The sequence below is a fragment of the Takifugu flavidus genome, chromosome 5, assembly GCF_003711565.1.
Source record: "Takifugu flavidus isolate HTHZ2018 chromosome 5, ASM371156v2, whole genome shotgun sequence".
NCBI lineage: Eukaryota > Metazoa > Chordata > Actinopteri > Tetraodontiformes > Tetraodontidae > Takifugu > Takifugu flavidus.
Genome location: NC_079524.1, coordinates 3052853 through 3078550, shown reverse-complemented (window position 1 = coordinate 3078550; position 25698 = coordinate 3052853). Strand labels below are relative to the sequence as shown.

The 25698-nt window shown below is 42.5% G+C and overlaps 3 protein-coding genes and 1 long non-coding RNA gene across 5 annotated transcripts in view; 1 reads left to right on the top strand and 3 right to left on the bottom strand.

Annotated features, from left to right (window-relative positions):
• Positions 1-1039, bottom strand: part of LOC130525720 (izumo sperm-egg fusion protein 1) — a 6071-nt gene extending 5032 nt beyond the window's left edge. Inside the window, exon 1 of the mRNA XM_057032779.1 lies at positions 1-1039. This exon is cut by the window's left edge and continues 1239 nt beyond it. The gene's annotated coding sequence lies outside the window, so the exon portion shown is untranslated.
• On the top strand, positions 637-6388 carry LOC130525716 (myogenesis-regulating glycosidase-like). The gene is made up of 6 exons (XM_057032775.1): positions 637-761; positions 1906-2340; positions 3108-3639; positions 3775-4579; positions 4656-4774; positions 4855-6388. The coding sequence occupies exons 2-6, from the start codon at positions 2063-2065 to the stop codon at positions 5200-5202; spliced, it is 2082 nt and encodes a 693-aa protein (XP_056888755.1). The 5' UTR covers positions 637-761; positions 1906-2062; the 3' UTR covers positions 5203-6388.
• Positions 6389-9111: 2723 nt separating this feature from the next.
• Positions 9112-9955, bottom strand: LOC130525415 (three-finger toxin MALT0070C-like). Its single transcript, XM_057032170.1, has 3 exons — positions 9802-9955; positions 9507-9605; positions 9112-9408 (listed from the first exon to the last, which is right to left on the bottom strand). The coding sequence occupies exons 1-3, from the start codon at positions 9845-9847 to the stop codon at positions 9260-9262; spliced, it is 294 nt and encodes a 97-aa protein (XP_056888150.1). The 5' UTR covers positions 9848-9955; the 3' UTR covers positions 9112-9259.
• A 5590-nt stretch (positions 9956-15545) lies between these two features.
• Positions 15546-18884, bottom strand: LOC130525416 (uncharacterized). Of its 2 annotated transcripts, none has more exons than XR_008950482.1 (3): positions 18726-18884; positions 15926-16033; positions 15546-15835 (listed from the first exon to the last, which is right to left on the bottom strand). It is a non-coding gene; the product is annotated as an uncharacterized LOC130525416 (long non-coding RNA). The 2 variants fall into 2 exon arrangements; XR_008950483.1 differs by lacking the exon at positions 18726-18884 and adding an exon at positions 18336-18683.
• Between the last annotated feature and the right edge of the window lie 6814 nt (positions 18885-25698).

Here is a 25698-nt window from a genome sequence, read left to right as displayed (position 1 = left end):
TAGTAACATATTTACCTTGTATATTTTATTTTTAGATTTTCTCGCTAGTTGAATCGATACCAGCGATATGTAGAGCTGATCACATACAACGTAACAGGTTGTAATGTGTCTGCAGATTTAAATCAAAAGCACCCTTGAGCATTAAAATTAAATGTCAAAGCCTCTTTAATCCTCTGATCTTTAGATCTGTAGTCAGATCTGTTTTTTCCGCGTTGTTAGGAACGGGGTACGTATAAATTTGCGATTTTAATTGTTCTCGCCTTGCATTGAGGCATTATATTGCAGATAAGCCGAACAACATCCAAAAAAGCGTATCGACAAAAAGACAATTCGAAAAATAAGTAAATAAATCGCTGAATTTAGCGAGAAATTCAGCTCCTCGTCGTCCTGTCTCCGTATTAAAGCTCGTTAGTCTCACCCTGTGGTACGTTGTCGTAATTACACTTCTATTTTCAAAATAGCTACAAACGTCTAACACAAAGGCCAAATTAAAAAAAGAACAAAACGGGTTTGTTTCTATTTTAACGACTTTTGCTACATCGAAAACGTCTAAAATTGCTGCTAATATTGCCCGAACTACCACGTTCTCATACTTCATTTCCCAGAAGTCACTGGGCTGTGGGAGAGTTTGACTGACAGATGTTGTGGACGAATCAGCGTCTGGTTTTGCTTGAGGTTGGGCGGGACTCTAAATGCTCCTTTGCGGCTGCGCATTGTGCTGCGGCACTTTACAGCTGTTCACGACAGAGTCCAAGTCAGAGGTAAGGCGACACTTTTTATGACTACTGCGCAACACATAAATATTAAAATAACACAACTGGTAAAGAACTGTCCTCGGAGTCAAACGTGTAAATCGGTCTGGAAACCATGCGGCTGTCAACACGACAATGCAGCGTCCGAGTACAGCTTCGAATTGTCAACCAGAGCCATCGATCGTAAACAATTCCATCGGGAAAATGTGGTCGGTTGTTGGTCCTGGTGCAGTCTTTGTGTTTCTGGGGGGGATTGTTGCTCGTCGCCATCAATGTGATCATCCCAGTATCAGCGGACGGCCGTGTTAAAGTAACACAGACACAAGACAAGGGTCACAGCGTGCGTGTGCTCGTGAGCTCGGTGCAGGGGACAGCACACTGCACCGAGGTCAACATGAATGGCACAGGGAACAACAATCTGTTGCCACATGGCAAATAAACACATTCAGATGCAACCATATTCACAGTGATATCTGATGAGAGTCATGGTAAAACTCATGCTGGACAAGGAACTCCCAAAGTATTTGCTACACATTTCTAAGAGTAGTTAGTAATCCAGGGATTAGTGACAAATGATTTGACTTGAAAATCGCTACATCGTGCTGTTAGTGGAGTTGCTGACACGAGTCTGGAAGCGTAATGTTGCATAAGCAGTTTGTCTATATGGGTCAGTTTAGATTCAGGACCTTAATATCTATAAACCTCATCGGGAAATAAGTGACAGTGCTGTGGACCAGAATGCTCCCCGCTGCAGATTTTAAGTATGGTTGTGGTGTGCACGATCGGGCTCCGCTTACTGCAGGACAGTTATTTGAGGTCTGCCAAGCTTAAGTGTTATTTACCCAAGTCTGTAACCATGCTGACCATGTGGTAATTCAGGGAATATCTTTGCCTTTTTACAATCATACTTGTGTTCCTCTTTTTCCTGGTTACTCATTCTGAACCTTTAATATTTAAAGTAACCATATAGACTGGTTTAAAAGTATAACCATTATTATATTTTATAATTTTCATTTCGCTCAGTTAATTGGAGGGTGTGTACCCTTTGGTATACTTATTAAAAAGTTTATAATAACTGTGCTTACACGATTTCTGTCATTGGCATGCTGTGTGTGAGTGACCTGCTCTCCGTTTATTTCTGTTTATCTTTCAGGTTTTGAGGGGTCACACCTATTTCCAAAATGGAGACCTCAATGAGATCGGCAGCTCGACATCAGGCACCTTTGAGTTCCTAGATTCTGGAATCCCAGCCTCTAGTTGTGCGCCCTGCTTTAAAGTCACATTTCCAGGCTCCTCCTTAGGTGTTCAAAATGTATCAGATCGTCCCAGGGGCTCCTGGGGATCACCCGATTCCAGGAGGAGCGGGTGAATCTCCAATGAAGAAGAAGCACTCCTATGAAAGCCGGCCGCTGGTGCTGGCCGGTATGCTGGGCTGCCTGTTGGTGCTGGCTGCTGTGGTTTCCTGGTGCTACTACTCAGCTTCCCTTCGTAAGGCCCAGCTACTGAAGACGGAGCTGTTGGACCTCAACAAGGATGGCTTCATCATTCATAACCATGCGGGGGCCATCATCTTCAGTATGGCTTTCAAGTGGGTTCACACAGGGAATATTTACATTAATGATTTTGTTGAACTGAGAATTTAGAGCACTGTGATGGAACATTTGCGATAATAATAATAAGCATATTTGACGTGTATTATGCCTCGAATATCTTTTTCCATGGACTTTTACGAATAAACATCAACTAAAAATCATGACTTTGGGAGAATATGCGTAATATGGTACATATTTATATTATTATATTATGGTGTTGGTTATGTTAGCAGTAAAAAGTGACCCAAAAACAGGATCACTGGTTTATTTAGTTGCAATCTGGTGATTTCTCACAGTAAACACTTTCGTAAATGAACAGGAAACATGTTTGCTAACTACAGTATAGCAGTATAGTAACATAGAAGATGTGACTTTTTGCTATGACGTTGTTCCTCTTTATCTTCTGATCTATATTAAAGAGCTGCTCTCAGTAGGTGGATGAAGGAAAGCAGGTGAAGACGTGTCTGCCCTCGTAGGGAAGACTGATTTAGTCGTGTCTTTTATCAGCAATGCTAACATAGACGCAGTGGAACTTGATTAGCATAATCCCTCTACTTGTAGACTTCTATCATTTAATGTAGTGTAGTAAAATGTAAGCAGTTGTTTTCTGTATCTTGTGTGTTGTTCCTGCGTTTTTTTGCATTAAGTGTTCTTATCGTGAAGAACACATAGTGGTTGATGACTTTGTAACAATATTATGGTATATCATCGCCCCTCTCTTATGCTGTGCTCTATTATTTATATTATCACTGCTCTGTTCCAGGTCCGGCACCCTGGACCTGGACTCCTGCTCAAAGGATGGAAATATTCTGAGCTGCACTCAGTCAAATTCTGGCAAGCTGAACTTTTTTATACAAACAGTTCGGCCTAAAGACACAGTGATGTGTTACCGTGTACGCTGGGAGGAGCTGCAGAGCCAGCAGTCTGTGGAACACGCCATGGCCTATAATGGCTCTCACTGGTACGGGGGGGCAGAGACAGCGACGCAGTACTGGCCTGTCAGGTTCCAGGGCGAGCAGGAACCACAGCCCTTCATCACCAGCGACGTCTACTCCAATCGGAATGCATTTGGGGGAATCTTGGAACGATATTGGCTGTCTTCAAATGCAACAGCCATCAAGATAAATGACTCGGTACCATTTCATTTGGGCTGGTCTGAAAAGGACAAGACGTTCAGGTTCCATGCCCGATACCGAGACTCTCCGTTCAGACCCCCAGAGGGGATGCAGGTCTTGCCAGAGCTGAGCTACAGAGTGTGTGTGGGCTCAGATGTGACGTCTATTCACAAATACATGGTGGGTATGAGCAAACCTTTTCTAGGAGAAAAATATCACCTGTATTATATGTTAAACTGTTGACATTGTCAGATAAAGACAAGCTCCTGCCTTGAAAACTCCAGTAACTGTTTACCTGCTTGTCGGTTTGCTCAGGTCCGTCGGTATTTCCCTAAACCTATCAAAGTCCCGTCTCAAGAGGTGTTCAAAAAGCCTTTGTGGTCAACATGGGCTTTCCACAAGACGGCAGTGTCCCAGGAGAAGCTGCTACGCTACGCTGCTGACATCACCAAGCACGGCTTCACGTGCTCCCACCTGGAGCTGGATGACCGCTACACTGCGGACTACGGAGAGTTCGACTTTGACCCGCAGAAGTTCCCCAACGCCAGCGGTATGTTTCAGGAGCTCAGAGAGGCCGGCTTTCAAGTCTCGCTCTGGACGCATCCTTTCATCAACTACGACTCCATTAACTTTGGGGTGGCGGTGGAGAACGGGCTGCTGGTGCGGGAGCCGAGCGGTGAGCTGCCCGCTCTAGTCCGCTGGTGGAATGGCATCGGAGGAATTTTGGACTTCACCAATCCCAAAGCCCGCGAGTGGTACTCGTCGCACCTCCGGACGCTGAAGCACCACTACGACGTGACCTCCTTCAAGTTCGATGCGGGAGAGACAAACTACCTCCCGCGGCAGTTTAGCACCTCGGCCCCTCTGGCGGACCCTTCCACCTTCACGCGGCGCTACACAGAGATGGCCATACCGTTCAATGAGCGAGCGGAACTGAGGGTGGGCTACCAAAGTCAGAACATCTCCTGTTTCTTCAGGATCATTGACAGGGACTCTGTGTGGGGTTATGAACTGGGCCTCAAGTCCATCATCCCAACCGTTCTGACTGTTAGCATTTTGGGCTACCAGTTTGTTTTACCTGATATGATAGGAGGGAACGCATACCCGAACCGTACCACAGGTGTGTGCTGTGTTCAATGGGGTTACAGACAGTAGCCAGTTAAAAAGTGAGCTCAAACATCTGTGTTGTGTTCTAGGTGACTTGTACAGTAACTTCGGCCTGCCAGACCGCGAGCTGTACATCCGGTGGTTGGAGCTGTCTGCTTTCATGCCTGCTATGCAGTTCTCCATACCGCCATGGGCCTATGATGAAGAGGTGAACAGCAAGACATTTGTAAATACGGGTTTCAGCTCATGCTAAGCCTCATTCTGTCCCTTCTGCATATTCATCTACAGGTGGTGCAGATTGCACAGAAGTTCACCGAGCTCCATGAGAATTTGGTGGCCCCCAGGGTTCTGGAACTAGCAGGTGAGGTTCTAGATACAGGAGATCCAATCATAAGGCCCCTGTGGTGGATCGCCAATGACGACGAGGCAGCCTATAAAATCGATTCTCAGTTCTTGATTGGGGACGACCTGATGGTGGCTCCAGTATTAGAACCAGGAAAGCAGGAAAGGGACATCTACCTTCCAGCCGGACGGTGGAGAAGCTACAAGGGGGAACATTTTGATAAAGGACCAATGTACCTCACTGACTATCCTGTGGACCTGGATGAGATAGCTTTCTTTACATGGGTTCACTGAAACACTACACCAATGAACAGACTATTTGCACAGGCACAGCACATTCTGCTGAGCACACAGGCGGTGGAGAGGGCTTGTTTATTTTTAAAAGGGAATAACAGGGCCTGCAAAATGGGCCCTTCTACAAAACGGAATGTATTTTTGTTTTCCTTTAGTGAATTTTTCTGTCATGCCTTCCGGGGTTCTGGTGACCTGTCATCCATAAAGCTGGTCCTCATTATTATGTGCCTTTCACAGTCGGTAGTGAACAAATGTTAACCAGTCGTCCGTTTAATAACTAGGTTTTGTTTTGCCACTGCTGAATGATTCTGTTTATAAGATGTAGACAAACATTGAAAGGAATGTTCTCTGTGAAATCATGTTTATTCTGTTTAGTGTGTTGCCCAAAGTTCTCCCTCCTCACTGCTGTCCTACTTTCCCAGGTGGTTGAAGCGACATGATGCATCTGTGTGATGCATGCTTGCTTGTCACATTTAGACATTTTGTACGACAAATTAATGATTTTTCCTTTGTTTGGTTTGCGGAATGGGCCCATGCAATAAATGTGCACTCTGAGCCACGGAGACAGATTCTGCTCAGAGTGCGTGCCCTCCTTTTTCTGTTAAATGTCACGACCGTGCTCTGGAGAAGCTCCATTCACTACTGCCCACACACACACCTTTTTAGATTTGTGGATGTATTTATTATGCACTGTGTACATAAACTGATGTAATTGGGTGACATTTGGGACGAGCGTCCCGCTAAATGGACACTTTAACCTATCGCGCCATTTGGTCGTTTCTGTGCCAAAATGTGAAACTACTCATTGCTTATTTAATCTGCATAAATTGTCTGCTCAGGGTAGGTTTAAAGACAACATTCAATGTTAGAATTCAAACCACAGCAAGAAATGCATTTATTCTGTGTCCACTACTGTTTTGCCTGGTTCAACAGGATTACCCATGTGCTTTTCATGTCTGCCTTGTGACATTATTTGCCTTATAAGCTGAACTGAACTATGCCAACGTTTCCAGGGGGAATCCAGCAGAGTGATGAACAGCAATTTGCTTGATGTTTGCACTCTTACGTTTTCAACAAAGCTAATTGAACCTATACGAGGAATACATTATTTAAGAATAAGCCTCGGGATGTTTGTACAGTTGGAGCATGGTGCGAATTCTATGACAAAATAAACAATCTCAAGGTAGATTTGTGTTGATTTGTGTTGTTTGACGTCTGGCTGGCTGGCTGGCTGGCTGGCTGGCTGTCTAATGGGACAGGGATAATGGAAACCCAGTGAAGACAGTCACATCACTGCCCCCTTAGGGATGATTGATTCAATCACGGCTTTTATCAGCAGTGCTCACAGATGGCTTCAGTATTAGCACAACCCCTGCACTTGTAGACTACTATAATTTAATGTAAACAATATTATGGTATATCATCGCCCCCTCTCTTATTCAGTACTGTATTATTTATGTTATCACTGCTCTGTTATTGGCTGTGTTCAACTGCAACAGCCATTAAGATAAATGTCTGTAAATTCTCAGTCATCCAGGTCATTGTATCCAAGTTGAACTAGGTGAACGACCCGACGAACACGAACACAAACACAAACACAAATCTACCTTGACGAATGTTAGCAGGGTCGTTCACGACTAACGACTCTCAGGTGACCACCCAGATCATTAGCATGCTAATGGTCCACAGGGGCTATATATTTTCAAGCTCTCTCCCCAGCGATTTCAGAACTGAAGAAGCCTTCTGAATAGAAGGCGAAACGTCTTCAAGAGAAGAAACCCAGTCCAGTTGACAGAGAAAACTACCTTGCATTAAGATAAATGACTCGGTACCATTTCATTTGGGCTGGTCTGAAAAGGACAAGACGTTCAGGTTCCATGCCCGATACCGAGACTCTCCGTTCAGACCACCAGAGGGGATGCAGGTCTTGCCAGAGCTGAGCTACAGAGTGTGTGTGGGCTCAGATGTGACGTCTATTCACAAATACATGGTGGGTATGCGCAAACCTTTTCTAGGAGAAAAATATCACCTGTATTATATGTTAAACACTGCGGACTACGGAGAGTTTGACCTTGACCCGCAGAAGTTCCCCAACGGTGGTGTGTTGGGTTTCAAGTCTCACTCTGGACGCATCCTTTCATCAACTATGACTCCATTAACTTTGGGGTGGCGGTGGATGGTTGTTGAGGGTGGGCTATCAGTCAGAACACCTGTTTCTTCAGGATCATCGACAGAAATAACAATTTGCTCTTTGTGTTGTATTTCGTCCCTTGCTCCCTCTTGAGTGTTGTCCTACTGTACTTTCCTAGATGGTTGACGGGACATGATGTCACAGATAGCAACAGGACCCAGATGCAGCACACGGCCAGCAGAGGTGCAATCGGTAGACAATTAGACTTGAAACAGTTTCTGATCACAGCAAGGTCTCCCACAAATGTAATGCAACAGAAGAGTGATCCACACTGCGATGATCCACAGGGCTGAATAAATCCAGGACTGCAGGTAACTCGGGTAGACAGTAACAGAAGCTAAGCCAGTTTACCAGGATGGGGACAGAACAGGCTGGTCGGGAGCAGGTAAGATTGATACCGAGAAATCAGCCTTAAAAACCACCCTGGAAGGTCTTTGGAGCACAAAAACAGTCTGGCAAAGAGTGCTATAGGGAGTTTAGGTACCTGGGGGAGGAATAGGTGTGTAAAAGTGAGCAGACTGTGATGCATGATACATCTGTGTGATGTGTCTTTAGCACATGTAAAGGAAATTATTTTTATGTTTTGTTTAGCATAGATCATTTAAACCAGTAAGGTCAAGCAAGTTCATTTGATGATGCTTGTGCAGGTGTACGAGGTGTCACGAGTTGTAGAACAAATCACGAGTCGTAGAACAAAGACTCCTTAGAAAATGATGAAGATGTGCGAGTCAGCAACCTTCAAAATGCTACAGTTTATCATGCTCACCTTGTGACGATGAAGTAAGTAGATGGAAAAGTACTGAGAGAAAGGCGTAGTCGCTCAGCATTATAAAAGGGACATGTTTGGGCAGAGATCTCTCTGCATGCTGTTGCTGCATGTGTTCTCACTGACTTATTAAACTCTTAAAAAGCAGCATTTTGACTTTGTGTTAACTGAAGAAAATCCTCGACACACATTTAGAAATCTTGCACAAAAAATGTGCGATTTTCTATTGTGGTTTGAGGAATGGGCCCATGCAGTAAATGCATCACAGAGATATAATTCTGCCCAGAGTGCATGCCCTCTTTTATCTGTTTAATGTCGCTACCGTGCTCTGGAGAAGCTCCGTTCACGACCAAAATTCAGCGCCAAAATGTGAAACTGCTCATGGCTTATTTACTCTGCATGAACTGTGTTGAGGAGGGTTAAAGGCCTTGGAAAACCACTCAGTTTCCAAATGTATCACGATACAGCTCAGTTCTAGAGTGAGTGCTGTTAATGTGTGTAGTATTCTGGTAAACAGTGTGTGTCTCCTCACTAGTGTATGTGTGATGCTCATTTCTAGCCCATTAGTTATCTATCTATCTATCTATCTATCTATCTATCTATCTATCTATCTATCTATCTATCTATCTATCTATCTATCTATCTATCTATCTATCTATCTATCTATCTATCTATCATTGTTTCAACAAATTGAAAGGATGTGTTTCTTCAGCTTCTTCTTAACGGTCATTCTGGTTGCTGTTGCGTTATTATTGTCCAACAGTGTTGTCCAAGTTCCTGGGCGAAGAAAGACTTAAACGTTGCCAACATCTGTTTTGACACGTTTCTTTGCTCTGGTGAAACATGTTGCCTTGATTTCACATTGGATTCCTTTGATGTGATGTTTTCGATACAATGAACGCTTCCTCATAGTCATACAAATACCCCCCAAATGCTGCAACAATCAAACAAATTCCTTGGTTGGATATATTTAATGACATTTCTTCTCCAAAGCTGCACTGAAGGATGGTATTTGTGATTCATTTTTTTAGTCATTTTTTAAAAACCTTTCTGTGCTCAGGAAGATTTGACCCACAAAAGTCACATGTACATGTACAATTTTAGAGAAAAACCGTCATGATGGCAGAGGAAAGCAGCAGAAGCAGGATGCTGGAGCCTGTGGGAATGGCACCGTTGCACAGATCCCCTTCGCAGCACTTAATAGGATCTCTACATCCAGAACTGGCAAAGCAGTTCTTGATCGGGACTCCTTAATGTTAAGATGGAAAATGTTCAGTACAGAAACATATGAGTCACAGGTTTGAAATGCTTGTTGTCTTCCATCCTGGTGAGCGATGAACATCTTACCGTTCACCATCGTAGATGCGCAGCGGTCTGAGCCTGCAGGACAATCAACTTTCTGGCAGTCGTTACGTGTACTACAAACATAGCATTTTATTCCCGAAGCTGTGAATAAACATTTTCACATGATCAATTTATAGCGTAATGGTGACAATAGATTTAAAGCACCCCAGACTCCCCAAAGCATTTAACCACTCATAACACTTTCTTCTATGACTATTCAAGTCATTTTTGTAGTAATCCCATAAATGTAGCCTTGCCTTGAGTAATCTAATGACACATCAATCACAATTTGCCTTACCCACGGAGAGGACGGCCACCAGGACCAGGACGGCGTAGAGCTTCATAGTGAGAACAGTTCAGTCAAACCTTTGGGAGGAGAACTGAGGAAACTGGTGTCATCACACCCTTTTATAGTCCCAGCTTTCTTTCCAAAGTCGACAGTTGCATTTTGTCATGGGACTTTCAAAAAAGGAACTAAAAAAGTCACATTTTAGAGCCAATGGTAACAAGAGGGGTAATAATAATAATGACTTAACAACAAATGCATTTAATTCAAATAAATTAACTAAACTAAAAAAATACAATGACACCAAAGTTACATGTAAATGGATTTAAAATTCATTCTTTTTTTAAATAGAAAAATCTGTTTGCAAAGTCTTGTGTAAAATAATTAAGCAACACATTATTGCTATATCGCTATTACTGTAAAAGGACTGTTGTGAAGTCTGTCCAATAATAAAAAAGCTAAAGTGCTTTCCAGAATCCCAGAGCCTGACACCCAACAAGCAACAGTGGCAGTATCACTCCCGTCAGAGAAGCACGGACCACAATATGTAAATGGAGGAGCACTTTCCATCCTGTCTTCTGGCAAATCTGCCACCTTTGGATCTTGTGTGTTTCTTCTGTACTTTCTGCACATCATACACTTGTGGATGTGTGAGGCAACTGCACTGCTGCAACCTTTGATCCATATTCCACTTGATCTTAGCTCATTTACCGTTATTCTTCTTCCATGCTGACACACCTTTTGGTGGTAATGCTTGATGAGTAAAGAAGAAACTTGACTTGTCTTAGGCAAAATGACAGGATGCTTGACATGTGGGTGAAGACTAGACCTTGTCATGCCACTGCTCAGCTTGTTTGTGTGCGTGGGTGTGTGTATGCATATGTGTGTGTGTATATCTGTGTGTGTGTCCTTTTTCTTGATTCTCTTGTTTCTCTTTGTTGTTTTTATCCTTTGTGAGGCACTTTGTGCTACCCAGTGTATGAAAAGTGCCATATAAATAAAGATTGAATTGAATTGAATTGAACTGAATTGAATTGAATTGAATTGTCAAACGTCCTCCAACCCTGAGCACACCATGCTCATCCAAGAATGGAATTAGCTTGTGTAACTTGTTTGTTTTATCCTTAGGTCTTACTTCCTTGCATTGCTTTATACCTTTGATCTCAGAGTTGAATGCTTCCTCTTGGACCAGTTTAATAATGAAAAGCTCTGCTTCCTGTCTTTCTTCAATGTTTGTGGTTTCATTTGTCTTAGGTTTGAGGCCCTTTCTTTGCTGTACATATCTTTTAAGACAGGCAATGGCCTTCACAGCTCTTCTCCAGTCAGAAAACTTTGATAAACAATCAAGCAAAGTCTTCTCTTCCTTTGCTTTTGTGTTCAGAACCTGAACTTCCCGTAGCTCTGGATCATCATCTCTGATTTCTCCCACCTTGATATTTCCTGCAGGTAGGTCCTGTTTCCATAGAAATTCTGGGCCAGTGAGCCAATTTGAACTGACAAGCTGCAGAAGCGTGATCTGCCGGGTTATCTTCAGATTTCACATACTGCCATTGCTCAGGATCAGTGATGGACTTAATTCTTTGGATTCTGTTTGCTACAAACACGTGAAACCGTTTGGCATCATTGTTTATATATCCAAGAACGACCTTAGAGTCTGTCCAAAAATATTCTTGAAGACCATCTATCTCAAGCTCATTTCTGAGCATGACACTCATCTTTGCTGCTACCACCGCTGCAGACAGCTCAAGGCGCGGTATAGTAGTTACCATGGTGGGAGCAACACGCGCTTTCGCCATCACTAGCGAGCAATGAACCTCTCCCTCAGCACTAACTGCTCTGAGATAACTACACTCACTGTAACCCATGACGCTGGCGTCTGAAAAGTGATGGAGTTCGTACTTCTCAACATCTGTGAACCTTTCTGGAATATAACATCTCTTAACTTTTACACTAGCTAAATTCTGAAGATCTTGTAGCCATAACTCCCACTGTGATCTGAGCTCTTCAGGGAGTGGCTCATCCCAGTCAACTTTGTCTCGACACATTTGTTGACACACGTTCCATCAGTGGCTCTCCAAAAGCCATATCCAGGTTTTTCACGCTTTCTGCACTCTTCCTTCGGTATCGACTTTAACACTTTGTCACTGTTGGAGATGAACTTGTGTAGCTTCAACTTGCCTACACTGCAAAGCTTCCTAGCTTCTTCGACAAGCTGCATAGCCTCTGAGTCAGACATCGCACTAACAAGCCCATCATCCACATAAAAATTCTGCTGAACAAATTTCACAGTGTCTTGAATAACTTGGTCTTGACCTTCAAGAGCTATGTGTTTGAGACCAAAATTGGCACACCCAGGTGAGGAGGCTGCCCCAAAGAGATGAACTCTCATCCGAAAAATGGATGGTGGAGACTCAAGATCACCATTCCCACCCATAAGAACCTCAAGTAGTCTTGGTCCTCAGGTCACACATGGAACTGATGAAACATTTGTTCCACATAGTAAACAACAGCGACAGGGCCCGTACGCAATCTGCAAAGAACACCCACCAGGCTGTTTGTTAGATCTGGTCCAGTAAGAAGGTGATCATTCAATGATGTGTCTTGGAACCTCGCTGAGCAATCGAAAACTACACGAATTTTCCCAGGCTTTTGAGGGTGGTATACCCCATGGTGGGGAATATACCAGCCTGGATGATTGTTGAGTTCTTCTTCTGGGACCTTTTCTGCATCACCACGTGTGATGATGTCTTGCATGAAGTTAATGTAATCTGTGCAGTATTGTTTGTCTCTCTGGAGCTTTCGTTCTAGACACTTCAAACGATGAATAGCACATGGCATGTTATTGGGTAAGTCTGGCTTGTCTTGTTTAAAGGGTAAGGGCCTTTCATAATGACCATCCTGTTTATGTTTGATTCCATCTTTCAGCTTGTTCAAGAACTGGAGATCTTCCTGAGAGATGACTGCTTCTTCTCCAACTCGCTCACTGAAGTCTGATTCCAGCACTTTGATTACATCATCTGGAGTAAGAACATTAAGAACATTTAAACTCCCATTATGGGTCATGGCAGATTTACAGCTATGTAAAAAATCCACAAATTTTCTCAGTTCAGCACTCTCTTTTGGGCCTATTTTTGACCAAGCATGTAGTTTGTTTGGAGGGCTTTAGCAATTACAAAGGGCTCACCATATCGTTCATTAAGCAAGTCCCAGCCAAAACTTTGACAAGCTCTCCTGAATTATCTTGAACAACATGTCTTGGAGCTGAATCACTCTGTGTGTGTTGATACACAGCATTCATCTGATTGGTTGCTTGCACATACAGCACATACAGCGGGATCTTTACTTACTTATTTAATTGGTTCCAGAAGTTGTTTCGTAACCTGAAAATTACGTAAGTAGAAACGCGTTTTCCATGTAAATGCCCTAATCCGTTCCAAGCCCCCAAAAATTGAAACATAACTTTTTTTTTTATAAATCATAAAAATGCATCAAAACATGTAACAAATACATGTTACAATTAGATTACTGCACAATAAATGTAGGAATTCAGTGCAAGGCTTCTCCAGGAACAAAATGAACTTTATTATACGCTAATCTTACATTAGCCGTCACTACTAGCAACGAACGTTAACACTTGTTGTTACACCTCCATCTAATGGACAAACATACGAAGACCCACAATAAATAAAAGTTAAACTAAGGCGACGCTGGGATACACACAAACTTGTACATATTGACGTCCCTGGTAGCCAATGGGATGACAGGAAGATGCTAGTCGATAGCCAATGGCAGAGCAGCTACAGGCAAGTTTGTGTTCGCTAAACTCCGCGAGCTGTGAGTAGCAGCGGTAGCGTATTTTTGACCTTCGTATCCTGAAATTTCTTTTGTAACAAGAGGAAATATTTTCCCGTTGAGACGTTTCGTAACCTGAAAATTTCGCATGTAGAGACGTTCTTAAGTAGAGATCCCACTGTATATACAACACGTACTAAACACAACATAAGAAAAACAGACCACCTCGCTGGCTGCACCCCTGAGGGAATGAGTCCCCCATGAGCAAATAAAATATGTCTTCTGCAACTTTCTCTTCTTGCAGTGTTACTTAAAAAAACACACACATTAAAGGTCCGTCACTCAACAAAGAACAGAAAATTAGTTCCTCTTGTATGATGTGTCAAATAAAGAAATTAAATATTCATAGAAATATACAATGTTAAATAAAATATTCTATACACATAAAATGACAACATAAATAATATTTATGGCAGTTAAAGGCAGGAAAAACTCCCCTTTAACAGGAAGAAACCTTGAGGCAGCCATGACCCAGTGGGGTGTCAGGCCTGTCAGGTGATCATGTTTCTGGACCCCGGCAGCCTCGGCCTATAGCAGCATGACTAAGATGTTAACCTAATAATTAGACGACCCCCTAGATATGATAATTATGTGTAGGATAATAACTGGAACTGCAAAATTAGTGATAATAAGCTTTTTCAAAGAGGAAGGTCATCAGCATAACAATGAAAATGTATTCCATGCTGCTGAATAATGTTTCCTAAGGGAAGCATTTCCAAGGTGAAAAGGATTGTTCCAAGTACAGAACCTTGTGGAACTCCATCAGGATCCAGTGATGGTTTTTTTAAGCAACGGTTTAATTACTGCCATGTTGTAGGACCGGGGTACATAACCTGTCACTAAAGAACAATCTGGTCTGGTCAAAGTAGAGCTGCCTATCATTGGTAAAACATCCTTCAACAGGTGTGTTGGGATGGGATCTAAAAGACACGTGGAGACCTTGGATTTCTGAATAAGCGAAGACGCCTCAGAAAGAAAAAAAAAACAACACACACACACACACACACACACATATATATACACACACACACAAATATACATATATATATATATATATATATATATATATATATATACATATTTAAACTGTCAGTGCATCATAAGTGGAAAAGAATGGTTTTTATATGTTACGTAATGTAAAAAAATTGAAACTAGATGACAGAGGAGCTCTCTGAGGGTTAGTGATTGAGAAAAAGACTGCTTTGGTAATGTTCAATAACTCTTAACAAGGTTTTAGTACAGATTCTCTACATATGATCCAGGATCTGAATTTACAATTATGTGAAAAGGTGAAGTAAAAGACAATTACAGGATCTAAAAAACATGAACAGGATCTACCAAAAAGACATACCACTAATATATCAAAGCCAGTTGATGATCCTCATCACCTCACCTTTCTTTCATATACAAAAGAGGAAATTTCCATCACCTATATGAATCAGTGAATTGTTTTTGTACCATCTTCCCTGTAACATTAAAGACATGTTCCTGATTAGGGTGCCATGGAAACTACTGCCTAAAAACAGAAGACCTGTTCCACACATCTGCTCCTTGATCTCTAGTGTCTGAGGTATGTTGGTACAGTACATGTTTTACGTCACTGCTCTGGGTGAGGCTTCTGCACTCTTCCGCCCCCTGTCGATCACACTCTACTACTACAGTAGGGTCACACGCCCTCCCTTGATAAACGAAATGGTCCCCTGTGCAAGTTCTTTTACAGCTTTGGTTGATAAACTGTGACCAGGAAAGCAATATATTAAACACTTATTAAACAGTCACATTAAAAACAACACCCCCATAAAACTTAACTGTTTTAATTATAGTGAAATCATTTTAAGATTAAGATTTACTTTATTCATCCCCGTAGGGATATTGAATTGAAACATCACACACTTTCTCCAAGGGACATTTTCTGAGTGGTTTTATTGAATATTTTCAGTTTAACATCATGTCAAGGCTTTGTAGATGTTTGACTTCTTTCTTCAAATGGGCTTTAGACTGAAGTTTTCATCTCGAGTACTGAAAGGAAAATATTCCTTCCTTCCTCAGAGAAAGATTGAAGTGATTGCTGCTGATACCATCAGAAACAGGACACTGGAACCAGTGGACACAGCGCTGTTGCATAAATCTGAGGTACAGCAACTAACAGGGCCCACACATGCAGCACTTAGAAGGCAGCTCTTGGTGATTAAACCTGTATAAAGGCATAAAAATAACAGCTGTGAGTGAAGGAATATTTATCAAAATATTGACTGTAGGAAATTGTCGTAAACAATATAGTTACCATTAAACTTAAGTGAGGAGCATCGATCAAATGGAGCAACACATCTCATGGTCTCGGTGCAGGAGTTAGGGTCAGTGGTTACACAGGAGTAGCAAGTCAATCCATACGCTGTTTGGGAAGAACGAAACAAATGTGAAGTCTGGATTTGAAGTCAGAAACCGTGCACAGAACACGAAAAAACCTATTCATCATGTTTGTGGGATTTCACATTGTTTTTCAGGCATCCTCTAGAACAGGGGTGGGGAAGCCTTTTCATATTGAGGGCCATTTTAATTTATATAAAGTCCTCCGAGGGCCATACTATTATGAACACATACCTAGGGATGCAAAAAAAAGACAAAAAAAAAAAAAGTCTATAACCACTGTGTTACTAAGTCTCATGATTGCTGCATTTGAGTTTGAATTATTTATTTAGCACACATGCATATAAAAATCACCAAAAAAATAGAATAAAATGACAAGTAAAATATGTTTTCATGATCATACAAAACAATAAAAAGAGGTGCAGAGTTGAGGCAAGAGACCCGTAAGGGCCTGTTCGAGGCCTCTACTCACAAAAACTGCAATACAACAAGATAATCAAGAAAATAAATGAAAAAGAAAGAAAGATAAAGACAATAACAACAACAACAACTAGAAAGCACTCGGAGAGTGCAGACCTCCGCCAAGCGCAACAATTCCTGGCATATTGTGATTTCCACCATAAATATTAGTCCCACATATACTTTGACTACATATTTAGATTCCTTGACCATAAAAACATACCGTTAGCCACTGGAATCATAACAATATATGTCTTAGTTCAATAGTTATTCACGAAAAAAAATTCACGCTTTGAAACAATTTTACTTTGTCCGGCGCGAGCGCCTCAGCGGCGGCTACGAGGACTTTTGGATAAAATTAACGCTCTTCGCCGGAGTTTGGAGGCTCAACAAGCAGCTTTCACACGACCATGTGCCGACAGAGAGAATATTACGCGTGCAAGTTTTGTGGTGAGTGAATTAATAGCCACGAAGCTGAAACCTCACGCCGAAGGAGAGTTCGAGAGTACAAAGTAAAATTGTTTCAAAGCGTGAATTTTTTTTCGTGAATAACTATTGAACTAAGACATATATTGTTATGATTCCAGTGGCTAACGGTATGTTTTTATGGTCAAGGAATCTAAATATGTAGTCAAAGTATATGTGGGACTAATATTTATGGTGGAAATCACAATATGCCAGGAATTGTTGCGCTTGGCGGAGGTCTGCACTCTCCCAGTGCTTTCTAGTTGTTGTTGTTTTTATTGTCTTTATCTTTCTTTCTTTTTCATTTATTTTCTTGATTATCTTGTTGTATTGCAGTTTTTGTGAGTAGAGGCCTCGAACAGGCCCTTACGGGTCTCTTGCCTCAACTCTGCACCTCTTTTTATTGTTTTGTATGATCATGAAAACATATTTTACTTGTCATTTTATTCTATTTTTTTGGTGATTTTTATATGCATGTGTGCTAAATAAATAATTCAAACTCAAATGCAGCAATCATGAGACTTAGTAACACAGTGGTTATAGACTTTTTTTTTTTGTCTTTTTTTTGCATCCCTAGGTATGTGTTCATAATAGTATGGCCCTCGGAGAACTTTATAAAAATTAAAATGGCCCTCAATATGAAAAGGGTTCCCCACCCCTGTTTTAACTCGTCGAGTTTAGCGTGTTTCGCTAAGCATTTTTCGTCCGTGTCAATCAGTCCAGCCCACTACGTACATCACATGCTGTGTTCACTGACCCTGACTCGGACATAACATAACCGTCTGTTTTATCTCAGAAAACGGGAAAATATTTCCTCGTTACGAAAGAAATTTCAGGATACGAAAGGCAAAAATACGCTACCGCTGCTACTCGCAGCTCGCGGAGTTTAGCGAACAATGTATAAGTGTACATATAAAATATAAAAATCTTATTGCGTTGCGGGCCGGTAGAAATGGTCTCGTAGGCCGTATACGGCCCGGAGGCCGGAGGTTCCCCACCCCTGCTCTAGAAAAACCAGGCACAGAGAGGAACTGAGAGAGCGAGAGGGAAAGGCATAAGTTGAAACAATGTGCATTAATATTTGCACATTGTCCCCATTCAGCTGGATTTGCTGGCTCACATGGTGGTGAGTCACCAGGTCTGAAATGGTGCAAACAGATGTTCACAAATGTCACACACCTTGAATGATACAGCTGAATGGCGACAAGAGCAAAAATGAACATAAATGGTAACAGTGTTCATGTGTAAATATTAATGCATATTTTTACAACTTCTGCTTTTCTCTCTCGCTCTCTTATCCAAGTAAGGTCTCTGCATCAACTTTTTTTTAAGCCATTTTGCCTTCCTCTTGTGAACAGATGTTCACAAATGTTCCCACCATTTCAGGAGACCTGGAGACTCACCACCATGTGAGCCAGCAGACGAAGGAGAGACACACCAACTGAAACCATGTGAACGACCCTACCAACCACCATCAGCATGCTAATGGTCCACAAGGGCTATATTTTCAAGCTCTGTCCCCAGCAAGTTGAGAACTGAAGAAACCTTCTGGATAGAAGGCAAAATGTCTTCAAAGAGAAGAAAAACGGTCCAGTTGACAGAGAAAACTACCTTGGATAACTATGACCTGGATGATTGAGATTCTGCACAGACATCAGCTGTATCATGTTTTCTCTCAGCAATCCCCATATTTCTGTCAACTGACATTGTAATTATTCTATAATAATCATTCTAGAAGTATTCTCTAATTATTCTACGTAGTATAAGTATAATAATAAACAAAATAATTTTACCTGCAGACAAAGTCACCAACAGGATCAGAACACTGAATGTCTTCATTGTAAGTGCACTTGATGAAGTTTAGACAGAAGAAATAGAAATCGTGCTCTCAGGGGTCTTTTAAAAGTGGATTTCCGCACAGTCCCCTCCCACATGAGAAGAATCTGAGGTCATTATCGCTACTACCACAAAAGGAAAGTAAGGGTCCACACCCTTCCTAAATTTCCGTTTCAAACTTTCCTTTTGCACTCAATTTGTATTTCACAATCAAATTCCATTTCAAGCTACAAGTTAAATCTCAATAATAAACTCTAGAAAATGCAGCTCTTGGAAGGAAACCCTGGATGATGAAACAATACCAATAAATCTATTTACTACAAAAGCATTTAGGGTCTGTAATAATGTTCTTCCTCTGCTTCAATAAAGTCTGCTTTGCTTTGGTTTCTGTTCAAATAAAATGAAAGTGAATTGCGTTTGTTGAAATGGGCGATGTGGCGTAGGGAGTGCCATTAAACTCTCCTTACAAACTACGGTAATAAAAAATTAATAAATTGTGTTTCAATAAAGCTTTGATTACATATGCCAAAACATACATAACTTGGGCAGTTATATATGTCGATAGTGTCACTTTCGAGTCATTTCTTTAGGTTTTGTGAAATCATGAGTGGAAATAATTACGCCCCAGAGTCATCTAACACCTAACATCGTACACTAACCTAAGCAATGTCTCTATCTTTCTAATTTAAAAAACAAACAGTGCTTCAGCATTCTGTATTTAAAGCCATGTAATGCAGGTTTATGTTACATGAAGTGCCACGTTAGGGGGAAACAGCTTGTCTTTTGTTCACCGACAGATGTACGGCTCGACCGGCGACGGTGACATCAAACCAAATTCTTCCAGAAATCTGTTTCAGCCTGTTGCGCCGCCATTCGGCTCCTCTTTTGTGGCCAGCAAATTGGTACCAGTGGGGATGGGCTCCTCTGGGGGCTGCCTGCGATCGCATTATGCTGCGAAAATGAAACGAGGGAGAGGAGGGGATTGGATGAGAAGACGGTGCCGTGATGAACGGGAGCGCTGTCAGTTTTCTCTCTACTCTTGTCTCGCTCTTGATGATACACGTTTCTTGTTGTCGCCCTTTTCTTCCGGCACACTTTCATTTCTGCCTGTGCGGGTTTCAATTGGAGGTGGGGGGAAATGGGTCATTTACATGCCTCGCAGTGTAGGCCCAAACAACAGTACCATCTTCCTCTTTGTAACATTAAAGGCATTTTCATGATTAGGGTGCCATGGAAACTACTGCATAAAAACAGAAGACCTGTTCCACACATCTGCTCCTTGATCTAGTGTCTGAGGTATGTTGGTACATGTTTTACGTCACTGCTCTGGGTGAGGCTTCTGCACTCTTCCGCCCCCTGTCGATCACACTCTACTACTACAGTAGGGTCACACGCCCTCCCTTGATAAACGAAATGGTCCCCTGTGCAAGTTCTTTTACAGCTTTGGTTGATAAACTGTGACCAGGAAAGCAATATATTAAACACTTATTAAACAGTCACATTAAAAACAACACCCCCATAAAACTTAACTGTTTTAATTATAGTGAAATCATTTTAAGATTAAGATTTACTTTATTCATCCCCGTAGGGATATTGAATTGAAACATCACACACTTTCTCCAAGGGACATTTTCTGAGTGGTTTTATTGAATATTTTCAGTTTAACATCATGTCAAGGCTTTGTAGATGTTTGACTTCTTTCTTCAAATGGGCTTTAGATTGAAGTTTTCATCTCGAGTACTGAAAGGAAAATATTCCTTCCTTCCTCAGAGAAAGATTGAAGTGATTGCTGCTGATACCATCAGAAACAGGACACTGGAACCAGTGGACACAGCGCTGTTGCATAAATCTGAGGTACAGCAACTAATGGGGCTGACACATAAAGCACTTGGAAGGCAGCTCTTGGTGATTAAACCTGTATAAAGGCATAAAAAAATAACAGCTGTGAGTGAAGGACCATTTAGCAAAATACTGACTGTAGGAAATTGTCGTAAACAATATAGTTACCATTATACTCAAGTGAGGAGCATTGATCAAATGGAGGAACACATCTCACGGTCTCGGTGCAGGATTTAGGGTCAGTGGTTACACAGTTGTAGCAAGTCAATCCATACGCTGTTTGGGAAGAACGAAACAAATGTGAAGTCTGGATTTGAAGTCAGAAACCAATTTGGTGCTTGACAATGGAGCCCCTGGTTTTGCAACCCCCTACTGATGTTGACACCGTATTTGTCTCCTATGCTTGAAATATGAATATTTTTGTGCACCGAACATAAAAAACCTATTCATCATGTTCATGGGGTTTCACATTGTTTTTTGGGCATCCTCTAAAATTCTCCTCAAAGAAGCAAAGAAGTTTGCTTTCTTCTGAAAGGAAAGTGAAACGTCTTTAAAAAAAAGTCGATGCAGAGATCTTACTTGGAGAAGAGAGAGAGAGAGAGAGAGAGAGAGAGAAGGCTTCTGCTTCTGCTCTCTTATCCAAGTAAGGTCTCTGCATCGACTTTTTTTTAAGCCATTTTGCCTTCCTCTTGTGAACAGATGTTCACAAATGTTCCCACCATTCCAGGAGACCTGGAGACTCACCACCATGTGAGCCAGCAGACGAAGGGGAGACACACCAACTGAAACCAGGTGAACGACCCTACCAACCACCATCAGCATGCTAATGGTCCACGAGGGCTATATTTTCAAGCTCTGTCCCCAGCAAGTTGAGAACTGAAGAAACCTTCTGGATAGAAGGCAAAATGTCTTCAAAGAGAAGAAAAACGGTCCAGTTGACAGAGAAAACTACCTTGGATAACTATGACCTGGATGATTGAGATTCTGCACAGACATCAGCTGTATCATGTTTTCTCTCAGCAATCCCCATATTTCTGTCAACTGACATTGTAATTATTCTATAATAATCATTCTAGAAGTATTCTCTAATTATTCTATGTAGTATAAGTATAATAATAAACAAAATAATTTTACCTGCAGACAAAGTCACCAACAGGATCAGAACACTGAATGTCTTCATTGTAAGTGCACTTGATGAAGTTTAGACAGAAGAAATAGAAATCGTGCTCTCAGGGGTCTTTTAAAGGTGGATTTCTGCATAGTCCCCTCCCACATGAGATAAGAATCTGAGGTCATTATCGCTACTACCACCAAGAAAAGTAAAAACCTGTACCCTTTTACCCTTTTGAAGATGAACGGGCAGGATTTGGTGTCGGTGCAGGACCTGAGCCACATGCTTAACAAGACAAAGAACATCAGCTGTTGAGGATGATGCAGATACATGAAGCTAAATCAGGGAAGTCCAAAATGTCTCCGAGTCAGAGCCAGTGAAAAGATCACAACAGAACAAATAGAATGTTAGAGTGGGGTGCGTGAAGGTCATTTAAAGCTATAAAAAGTATAATAAAGATTGCATTTACCTGTAGACAGAGTCATGAATATAATCAGAGCTCCATAAAGATTCATTATGAATACAGAGAAAGGAAGGTTGCCAAAGAGAACGCCTTTACTTCTTATTCTGCTTTTGTTGAACTTGAACACTTTCGTTTCTTCAGAAAGGCTCCTCCTCGTCCCCCCTCCTCTCTGTGTCCTCAATTTCAACCAGAAGCCACACACACTTTTAAAAACACAACTGAATGGTTTCGTACACATAAACAACAAACACAGGAATCTTATAGAATCAGCATGTTTGCTTAAGATGTCTGTGTAGATTCTCAATCATCCAGGTCATTGTATCCAAGGTAGTTTTCTCTGTCAACTGGACTGGGTTTCTTCTCTTGAAGACGTTTCTTCTCTTGAAGACGCCTTCTATCCAGAAACGTCTTCAAGAGAAGAAACCCAGTCCAGTTGACAGAGAAAACTACCTTGGAAGCATGTTTGCTTAAGAAACTTTGATCTTGAGTCTGGTGCCTTCACAGCATGTGTTCAGGCTGGCACAAGCAGTTGAATGACTGAGAATGCCCCCCCCCCCCCCCCCCCCCCCCCATTTGTTTGACGCTGGTCTTCTTTAAACCCTTGTTTCCTTGTTTCTTTGTAAACAACACCACACCAGGTGAGGAAGGCCCTGAAGAAGAACAGGGCCAGGAAAGCGACGGGTCCGGATGGCATCAGCTCCAGGCTCCTGAAGTCCTGCGCAGACCAGCTGTGTGGGATCTTCAGTCACACGTTCAACCTGAGCCTGAAGCTGGGGAGAGTGCCACAGCTGTGGAAGACGTCCTGCATCGTCCCAGTGCCGAAAACACCGCACCCCAAGGAGCTCAACAGCTACAGGCCGGTGGCTCTGACGTCTCACCTGATGAAGACGCTGGAGAGACTCATCCTCGATCACCTGCGCCCACTGGTGAGCTCTTTCATGGACCCGTTGCAGTTCGCCTACCAGCCGAGCATCGGGGTGGACGATGCCGTCATCTACCTCCTCCACACCTCCCTCACTCACCTGGAGAAGGCTGGAAGCACTGTGAGGATCATGTTTTTTGATTTCTCCAGTGCATTCAACACCATCCAGCCCAGGCTGCTGGGGGACAAACTGGAGGTAGCTGGGGTGGATCACCACCTCACAACATGGATTCTGGACTACCTCACACAAAGACCACAGTTTGTGAGGGTGAAGGGCTCCCAGTCAGATCGGCTTCTCTGCAGCACCGGTGTCCTATAGGGAACAGTTCTGGCTCCTTTCCTGTTCACCCTCTACACCGCGGACTTCTCATACAGCACATCTTCATGTCACCTCCAGAAGTTCTCTGATGACTCTGCTGCTGTCGGCCTCATCACTGATGGGGACGATATGGAGTACAGGGAACTTATTCAGGGCTTTGTGGACTGGAGCCTGCGGAACAACCTCCAGATCAACGCTGGCAAAACCAAGGAGCTGGTGGTGGATTTCCACAGGCGTAACAACCCCCCGCCTGCACCAGTGAACATCCTGGGAACGGATGTTGACGTGGTGGAGTCCTACAAGTACCTGGGTGTTCACCTAAACAATAACCTGGACTGGACACACAACACAAACGCCCTGGTCAAGAAGGGCAACAGCAGACTGTTCCTGCTCAGGAGGCTGAGGTCTTTTGGAGTGCAGGGACCCCTCCTGAGGAATCTCTATGACTCTGTGGTGGGATCAGCCATCTTCTACGGGATAGTCTGCTGGTCCAGTAGCATCACGGACAGGGACAGGAAGAGGATGGACAGACTGGTGAGGAGGGCCAGCTCTGTCCTGGGATGTCCCCTGGACTCAGTGGAGGTGGTGGGAAATGGGAGGATGATGGCTAAGCTGTCATCCATGTTGAACAACACGTCCCACCCCCTACAGGACACCCTGGCAGCACTGGGCAGCTCCTTCAGTGAGCGGCTGCTCCACCCTCGCTGTGTGAAGGAGAGGTATCGCAGATCTTTCCTGCCGGCTGCTGTCAGACTGCACAATAAACAGAACACCCGCTAACACAATCTGAATATTATATATTCTGATATGTATATTGTATTCACCCTCTGTACTATGTACAGGTACACAGAGGCCGAGTATCCATTTATCTGGATTATTGTAAATATACATCCTCTTTGTATATTCCATTTGATTTCTATTTGATTTTATCTTATTTTTCTCTGAGTGCTCTTGTTGCTGTTGTTGCACTGTAAATTTCCCCGTGTGGGACAATAAAGGATCTGAATCTGAATCTAAATTAATGAGGAACCAAACTGACTCCTCCACACCCTTCCTAAATTTCCATTTCAAACTTTCCTTTTGCACTCAATTTGTATATAATCAAATTCCATTTCAAGCTACAAGTTATTTTTCTCAATAATAAACTTTAGAGAATGCAGCTCTTGGAAGGAAACCCTGGATGATGAAACAATACCAATAAATCTATTTACTACACAAGCATTTAGGGTCTGTAATTGTGACAGGTGCAGTTAGGACCCAAATGCAGCACTCTGGAAAGCTGGACCGTAGTAATGACTTTTATTAACACACGGGCAAACAGGAACTCAGGCAGACCAGGAAACACAGGAAATAGTCCGTTCTTCAGGCTCTGGGCCCGCACAAAGTCTATGGGTTGCAGGCTCGGGGAGTGGGACGAGCAGCAGCGATGTCCGAGCCGGGCGGAGAAGTCTAAACCAGGTGAGCCGACAGGAACCAGAGACGCTGAGGCAGAAGTCGTAGTCAGGGGCAGAAAGCAGGTAGGTTGTCCGGGGAACAGGCAAGGCAGGCAGAACGAAGACAGGCAGGGTCGGTAACGGGTAATCCGGCAGGGAAACAACACTGGAAAGTCACGCATGAAAGCAGAAGAACAATCTGGCACTGAGTGAGTGTGAGGCTGGAGAATATATACACTGGTAGGTGAGCTGATTGATGAGTGAGAGCAGGTGTGTGGTCAGTGACTGAGAGCAGGTGTGTGGTCAGTGACTGAGAGCAGGTGTGGTGATCAGAGGGTGTGGTGTGAGCAGGGCAGTGGAAAAGTACTGGGACAGGAGGGAACTGGGGAAAAGGGGCTGTGACAGTAATAATGTTCTTCCTCTGCTTCAATAAAGTCTGCTTTGCTTTGGTTTCTGTTCAAATAAAATGAAAGTGAATTGCGTTTGTTGAAATGGGCGATGTGGCGTAGGGAGTGCCATTAAACTCTCCTTACAAACTATGGTAATAAAAAATTAATAAATTGTGTTTCAATAAAGCTTTGATTACATATGCCAAAACATACATAACTTGGGCAGTTATATATGTCGATAGTGTCACTTTCGAGTCATTTCTTTAGGTTTTGTGAAATCATTAGTGGAAATAATTACGCCCCAGAGTCATCTAACACCTAACATCGTACACTAACCTAAGCAATGTCTCTATCTTTCTAATTTAAAAAACAAACAGTGCTTCAGCATTCTGTATTTAAAGCCATGTAATGCAGGTTTATGTTACTCTTTATTTCATTCATGTATTTAATCATT